General features: G+C 41.1%; 1 protein-coding gene across 4 annotated transcripts in view; it reads right to left on the bottom strand.

The window, feature by feature from the left end:
• Positions 1-1,841: 1,841 nt before the first annotated feature.
• Positions 1,842-8,321, bottom strand: part of cd6 (CD6 molecule) — a 57,274-nt gene continuing 50,794 nt past the window's right edge. For 2 of the 4 annotated variants that reach the window (XM_008115843.3, XM_008115846.3), the window contains 6 exons: positions 7,467-7,616; positions 6,496-6,618; positions 5,687-5,788; positions 4,389-4,508; positions 4,054-4,167; positions 1,842-2,964 (listed from right to left, as the gene is read on the bottom strand). In XM_008115843.3, the coding sequence (XP_008114050.2) occupies positions 2,870-2,964; positions 4,054-4,167; positions 4,389-4,508; positions 5,687-5,788; positions 6,496-6,618; positions 7,467-7,616 (704 nt within the window). In that variant the 3' untranslated portion in view covers positions 1,842-2,869. The remainder of the gene's footprint in view (positions 2,965-4,053; positions 4,168-4,388; positions 4,509-5,686; positions 5,789-6,495; positions 6,619-7,466; positions 7,617-8,321) is intronic. The other 2 variants (XM_008115844.3, XM_008115845.3) reach the window with 2 other exon arrangements.

Below are 8,321 nucleotides of genomic sequence, written 5' to 3'. Positions count from 1 at the left end.
CTCTCTTGATTTGGTAGGGACCGTCCCAATTAATTCCTTGTCATTTCTTTTTCAGTTGCTTTTTAAAATTTCCCAGTTTTTCTCTCTTCTCATTTCCTCCCTTTGTCATCAGCTTAGACCCATTGCTGCAAACTGAATTCAAAGTGCAAAAGTAGTTTGAACACAATGAACATAGCAGGATGGAAAGGTCAGGAGAAAGCAGAATCTTTCCTCTCCCAGTATGCTCAGGCAAAAGCAAACTGCTGTAGCTTCTCCTACTTTGCATGCAGGGCTGAAGCTGGGGGTGGGGGTAGGGGTTACCCCCCCCCCCCGAAATTTTTCTGGTTTTTAAAAAACTGGTTTACTCATGAATTTTAACTGGTTAACCAAATCCCCATGAGTGTCCACTGAAGTTTATCTGTCTTGAGTGTCCACTGAAGTTTATCAATGGAGCCTGATTTCTAAATTATTTTGCATTATTAAACTACTCTTCGTGATTCGCTAAAAAAAAGTTTCAACCCCCCCCCACCACCACCACCACCACCACCACCACATTTTTTCTGGCTATGGCCTTGATTACATGTACTTCTTCCTCAATAACTTTTGCTGCCTCGACCCCAGTCTGATGCTGCTTGATCATATGTGTACCAATTGTCATCTGTGAGATGTTGGAAAATTCACAAGGATGTAGGTGAACTACAACTCCCAATATCATGGGTAAATTCTCACCAAATCACACCAGTATTCAAAGATGATCATGTTGGGTCTGTGTGCCAGGTTTGGTCTAGATCCATTGTCTAGTGGGTTCATGGTGCTCTTTGATTATGGGTGAACTACAACTCCCAACATCATGGGTCTATTTGCCTGAAACCCTGCCAGTATTTAAAGTTGGTCATGTTGGGTATGTGTGCCAAGTTTGATCTAGATCTATTGTTGGTGAGAGTCACACGGCTCTCTAGCTGTGGGAGCCATTTATGCATAGATACAGTAGAGTCTCACTTATCCAAGCTAAACGGGCCGGCAGAAGCTTGGATAAGCGAATATCTTGGATAATAAGGAAGGATTAAGGAAAAGCCTACTAAACATCAAATTATGTTATGATTTTACAAATTAAGCGCCAAAACATCATGTTATACAACAAATTTGACACAAAAGATAGTTCAATGCACAGTAATGTTATGTTGTAATTACTGTATTTACTAATTTAGCACCAAAATATCATGATATATTGAAAACATTGACTACAAAAATGGCTTGGATAATCCAGAAGCTTGGATAAGCGAGGCTTGGATAAGTGAGACTCTACTGTACATACAAACATATTTTCACTTTTATTATATACTATCTTAGGTACCCTTGTCCCCCCTCCTGACGCATCATTTTCCTGTGCCAGGAGGACTGTAGGGCAGCTTGTGTTGCTGGCAGGCCTATCCAGTGTTTGGGGATCTAAATGGGGGGCTTCCGGGGGGGCTTCATGCTATCCCGATTTGACTCATGATGGCATATAGCCCTCCCCCGAGGAAAGCCCAAGTTTGGGTTGGGAGGTGGGAACTACAACCCACACCAAAGCGAGTTACTTTAGTCTGGAAGTGCCTTGTGTTGTGTAGTATATGGCTCACCTGCCACTTCAGATATTCACAGGCTCCTGCTCCACAGAGAAGAAAAACTAATTTCATTATGAGCTGAATAATCAGTGCTCATCAGGGGAACCCCACTCCCCCATATTAGGGAGGAACTCAAATTGAGACAGGAGCAACAGACCTGAGACAACAGCAAGTGAAAACATAGGTGAACCAAAAGAGAAGGTGTTTTAGCCTGGTCTCTGTAAAATTTCATAAATAAATCAGAGCAATAGCAAGATAAACACTTCATCCAGACTTGCTCTTCATCAGTATCAAGCCTGTGCTTTAATGTTTGCATCTGACTGGCAATTCATTTACAGCCATGTGCATTAGGGACAATGTGGTCAACAGAACTGTGGTATCAAAATACAAACATGTTTGATGTGTAATTCCCTGTGTACAATGCAAGCGAGGCTAATCCTCTAAAATGCTATTCTAGTTTTCTTCAGCCGAAGCATCAACGACATCTAATTTCAACAACAATACTGACACCTAATCCTGGACAGAAACTTTAAATCCTCCCAGGAAATTCAAGCACTCATTGGCAATAAATAAGAGCTCTTCCCAATGAAGAAGTTGTATGTATGAATTCTGCCAGTGGGGATCTAATCCCTAGAATAAGAACCAAATTAGATTCGCCTCTCTTCATCATAGAAATTGCATCGTAGAAGTTGCTGGTAATGTAGCATAGTTGGTGGCAATTGTTTGTGCTTATTTCAGTGTGGTGGAGGCTCCTTCTTTGGAGGCTTTTAAGCAGAGGCTGGATGGCCATCTGTTGGGGGTGCTTTGAATGAGATTTTTCTGCTTCTTGCAGGGGGTTGGACTGGATGGCCCATGAAGTCTCCCAACTCTACGATTCTATGATTCTAAGATTTTGCATCAGCTGTCTGTATTCTGAAGCTTGAACCCAAGTTCTGGGGTCTTAAGAAGACCCATCTCAGCTATTTCAAAATGATATATCACCTCTGGCAAAACAAAAACAGGTAAGGGAAATCTCAGATTAGAATACAGTGTACTCTTCTCTATAAGCAGCAAGAATTGGGAAGTTATGTCTCTATGTGAGTACATTATATTTCGAGGTGATCCTTAAGGGTAGGGTTTGATTTGGGAATTTCCTGGCCTCCTTTCAAAATGCTGGATCCTTGTGGCTGAGGTGGTGTGGCCATAAGGGCCCAGAAGTCCACACAATCTTGATCATCTTTGGCTGTTTCTGAAGGAGGGCATAACTAGAAACAGATGGCACAGCATCCCTGCTGCAAGCTGGCCTCTTAAGACCACATGTCATCATAATCGCTGCTGTTGAAGGAGCCGTTCCCTGGCCCAGCCTCACGGTTCACCAAAGGTCTGGAAAAAGCTGTCAACCCTGAAGCAAATAAACAAGAAGTGCAGTTGGGTCAGTGGCCAGGAAGCAAAAGGACACATCTCTGAAGAAAGATGATAAGAGGCCGGAGATATTTGATGACCTAACTTTCCAGCTGTGTCACTTTGTTGGGGGAAACATTGATAATGAGGGGAGAAAATGGGTGCTTCGAGTAGGTGGGTAAGCTCTGGCATTTGTCAGTTTAAGAAATTTTGTTCTGTCTGGCCATTGCTGAAATTGTGAAGTCATGGACTGTAATAAACAAATGTCTGTACTGGTGATGAATGACCCCGTAATTGTCCCATATAAGCAACTTGTTTTGTCTAAGCAGATATGACTAATTCACAGCCAATGGCCTTGCCTCACACCTGAATTTTAAGTGAAAATTTGTCAACTCTTTCCACCTAGTTTGATATGGAACTTTTTTACCTTTAATGTTATCTTTCACAAAAAAAGTTTTTTTAAAAATTGGTTAATTTATATCTAAGTTTGTATTTGGGACCTAAGGTGGCTTGCAACAAGCAAGAACGAAGAACTGCTAAAATCATATTGTTGCATGATTTTAAGAGTCAAAAGTCCTCCTAAATAAAAAGAGCCTTTGCCTACTGGTGGAAAGGGGGGGGGGGCAATTGACCATCACAATAGAAGTGTCATATACTGAAAAATTATTCAGTGATTGGCACCTGATATAACTCGTAAAAGACCTGACCTACAAGAATGGCAATTAACACCTCTGATTCACAAACCAGTGTAACAAAGTCTGGAGAAAGGAATGATTTCTAACACTCCCCATGTTAGCTATTCAAGGTTCAACCCATTATTTGTTTTGTTTGTTTGTTTGTTTGTTTGTTTGTTTGCTGCGAGGTCATATAGGACAGTGAATCCTGAATACCTTTTCCACTTCAGAAATTATTGTAAAGAACAGTAGGTGTGGAAGACCTTCTAATAGCCCTGTTTTATCCTATATCTTGTCTCTCTAATGCTTAAAATGGAATAATTGTGTTTTACATTGCGAGGACTCCAGGCAAGCAAATAAATCTACTAGTTAATTGAAAGCTTGATGTTTTCATTCACAACATTGCTGCACTTCACCTTCTAAAGGCTCCTTTCCTGGATGGTCTTCCTTGTATGCTGGTCTTTGGAAGTTTTCATACCATTCTGAATCTCCAGAAGATGTGCTCTCACTGTCTTCAGCTATAGCTGCTGCTGGAAAAACAAAACCAAAACACGGATATGCAAAGCCAGGGAACCTAGAGGACTCACCATCGGCAGACAATGGTGAAGGAGGGCAAATTTCTTTTTCCAACTATTTTCACTGGAACCCAAAGACTTTTCTAAGCACAGTGTGTACCTAGAAGAGTTTTTCATTTGTTCAATGACATTTTTCTACCAAGTGGGCATGCACAGGAAATATTACAAATTTTCACCTTCTTGTGGATTATGGCCCTTCAAAGCTGCATCCTTGATCTCGCTTCTATTGTGCACAGCAGAAATGTCTAAATTGCATGGAGGAAGGTGTTCCTCGGGTGCTCGATGCCGAAGAGAATCTGAAAATGATAGCCAAACAGTCATCAGAGACAGATGCTTGGAAAAGCAGATAGCAGTAAGATTGTCACATTCCTCCTTGGAATTGCTCCTTTTCTTTTAAAGCTTTTGCCTTGGAAGATCTGCAGACTATCACCCTACTCAGAGTTTGGGAAAGTTATGTTATATTGTACCTTTTGCCTTTATTATATTGTGCCCTTTTCCTACATTGGGACTTGAGGTGATGTACAAAATGCAGAAAACTGCAATCAAGACACCTCATAAAAACATATCCACATTATTGTGGTTAACACATTATTACACTAACAATAAAGTATGGAAAACATTAAAAACGTTTTTAAAAACTGCACAACACCATAATAATTATTTTATAAACTTGAAAATCAGTTCCAAAAAGCTGGTGAGAACAGAAATGCCATAACATACCACTGAAAATTTTACCAAATGTTCCTGTGAAGGAGAAGGGATAGAGAGAAATGGCACCCATAGAGATGTCAGAGTGTAGGTAGACTTATATGGAAATAACCTTAACCTGAGCTGCATAGGACTCACTTGTCTTTTGAGGACATCTCCAGCTCCTAGAACTTCCCAGCCAGCACATTCATTGACCATGTTGGCTGAAGGATTGTGGGAACGGTAGTTCCAAAAGTAACTGTTCTAAGCTCTTACAAGTTCTTAGAGGCATTTGTAGAATCTGTATGCTGCAGTGATCACAGATAGTGTGTTTTGTCTGAAAATGTACTTGCATTTTGTAAAACTAACACTGTGTACCTTCAGGAGGCAGCCCTAGCTTCTGGGTTCTGCAGAAGGTCAGATTTCTTATTCAAGAACATAAAAGGCATCAGGTTCCTTGGGAAGAGCAACTCCTTAGGTTTACAAACCAGCAGAAGTGTTGGAGAAGGAGCTCTGTGCCATTTTCCTCATTCTTTTTAGTCCCATGGGGTGTGGGGGTGGGTAGATATCATAGTTCCCCTTGTAGGAATCACAACACCTTAGGAAGATTTAGATTATAAAGGTATCACTCAGAGAAGAATTAAACATGCGCTCCCTGAGCATCACATTTCAGTGCTTCCTGGGGCCTTTTCCATTAAATAAAAACATATATGTCTGGATCTTCAGCAGAAAATCTGTCTTTGCCTTGAAGAGCCTGCAGATGTCTGTTGGGCAGTGAGATACTCACTGTAGAAAGTGGAGAGTGCCACAGGCGGTTTGTCACTGAAATCATAGCGTTCGTAGTCAGAGTCAGAATCCTCACTAATAGGTGATGGTTTTACTGGTATTGCTGAAAACGAGAACATCAACATTACAGTGGAAAAGCAACCCAGAACATTATGTAACAAAAATTGAAAAGCTTTCTGTTCCTGGTTTGAAAATGTTGTTTCTTGTTTAATTGTGTGGTACTTAATTTGAAAGTAGTTGTTATACTCCAGAAACTTCATTTTTGTGGCTGTCACAAACTATGTTGAATTGGTTTTTCCATGTTTTTATAATAGAACCAATTAGGAAATGACATTTATAACCCAGGAACAAAAATCATGTTACATAGTGGAATTTGTTAAAACAATTACTATATACCCCCCTTATGTTGTCAAGAATTTTTATAATACTAGAAGTCAGACTGAAGACTCCCAATTACAAATGTTATTAACATTTATGGACAGCTGGAAACACTCCCTGAAGTATAGGAATAACAGGAAGTTATAGGCTGAGCATCCCTTATTTAGAATTCCAAAATTCAAAATATTCCAAAATCCAAAATTTCCCACATGGGTAGCCATGATAGAGACCTCTTGTGTTTTGTGCTCAGTATTATTAAAATATGGTGTATAAAATTACCTTCAGGCTATGTTTACAACGCATATATCAAACACAAATGAATGTTGTGTTTAGACTTAGGTCCCATCTCCAGAGATATCTCATTGTGCATAAGCAAGTGTTCCAAACTCCATGAAAAAACACCCCTCAAAATGCAGATCAATTCTGGTCTACCTTCTCCTTTGGGAAGGCTTGTGGGGATTTCCCGATAGTCATTGTTCACTCCCGTGGTTGAGACCTGCACGCTGTGATTCACCAGAACTGGGGCAGATATCGAGGCAGAGGAAATGGCACAATCTGCAAGAAGAATTGCAAGTTACTTTCTCTAAGAGTGCCTCTGAAAATACAACCTCATCCAACGGGCCAAATTTGGCAGCGTATGCTGCTTCCTCTTCATCGTCTGTTGCATTGACAACAATTGGGGGGGGGGGGCGGCAGGCAGTGGACACTTCCTGTCATGAGATGGGGTAGGGGGGGAGCCGGGCGATGCGGGGAGTGGGGCAATGGGCGAAGCTGGCAGTTAATGTGATAAGGTCCATAGGTTCCTTCTTTGCTACGGGCATTCCTGCCAGCATTTGGAAGGCACAGCAATCATAATCTCATATATTTTTGGGATGAATAAATCTGTCACTCAGGCTCCGTTTTGTTAGTTTTCAATTTTTTAAAAAAGATATTATCATTCCTGTTTCTATTTAACCATCCCCTTAAAAGTCTGCATGACACTTAAGCCATATTTTCTAGAACATATCTCACCATATACTAATTTTTGTAGGCATTTTTCAGAATGTATGCTTCTCACTAAGCTATTTTCCAAAAAAAGCATGTTTACATTAATGAGAGAAGTTTTACCATTTTTATTACTTGCAATGTTATGGAAGCAGAATATTGTAACAGATTCACAGGAGGCAATTATTGGCTAGGGACAACAATTGCTGACAATGCGTGTCTCCATTATTGGAAGCAGAGCCTTTCTGTGTTTGGTGATGTAGGGAGGGCCCAATGTACTGCTTTGCCCGGCAGCCCAAAATGCTGTTAAGATGCTCCTGCCATAGATTCCTAAGAGTCAGAGCAAAATACTTGTGTCCCAGCATATCTCCCATAACCTTTCTGACTTTAAGCTACAGTGCTGGCCATCTCCAGCATACCAAGGATACCGTTTTTCCTTTGCCTGTTTAGCAAAATGATGATGATGTGACTCAAGATAGCCAGAAAAAGGAAAAGACCCAAAACAATGCAGAGGGTATGCAGTGTCTGGTAGGATTGTTTAAGGTCCCAGCTCTCAGGTCTAGTCCAACCTGCAAACAGAAAACATCAGAAATGTTGGTTGGAGGAGAGAAGGCAAGAAGAAAAGAAGACAGAAGGCAAGCAAAGCCCTTTCTGTGTTTTCTTTACTATTTCACAGAATATAGCCTACAGAACCTAGTATTTGCTGGCAGTCCCCCATTTGAGTAATAACTAGTCCTCAGCCTACTTAGCTTCCAAGACCATTGAGGTTCAACCCACTCTGCTTGCTGTGCCCAATTCTCTAGGATCATTTTAGAGGACCTTAGTCCAAAGCAATCAGATTTCCCCATGAGCTTTCTACTCACTATAGGGAGGAGAAGAAAGTGGTGGATGGAGGTTTTTCCACCACTTCCACTGCCACCACCTGAAAGAACCTTACAACAGAGAAGGGCATAGGATAGTGGGTGATCCCCAAGTGCTTTTCTTGAGGATTCCTACCTCCTTCATTCCCTTGAGCCACCCCTCATTGGACAAAAATTGTAGTGTACTTCTTCTGAAGCAGCCATTTGCTTTTAAATAGAGGGTTTCCCTTTCACTTTTTAACACTTTTTCTTTGGTAGCATATGGTGACAGCAGAGGGTCCTGGAACAGGGAAGTAGCACAGAGACCTACCAATGTCGCCCACCCTGCCTTAGTGTAAAGAATAGTGCCATATTGTTCCTGTGGAAGAGTCAAGCAGCCAAGCAGCCAGTTCGACATTCTGCTTCATTGTGCTG

Source organism: Anolis carolinensis, chromosome 1 (assembly GCF_035594765.1).
Source record: "Anolis carolinensis isolate JA03-04 chromosome 1, rAnoCar3.1.pri, whole genome shotgun sequence".
Taxonomy (NCBI): domain Eukaryota; kingdom Metazoa; phylum Chordata; class Lepidosauria; order Squamata; family Dactyloidae; genus Anolis; species Anolis carolinensis.
The sequence above is the reverse complement of the archived record's forward strand: the minus strand, read 5'-3'. Positions and strand labels throughout refer to the sequence as shown.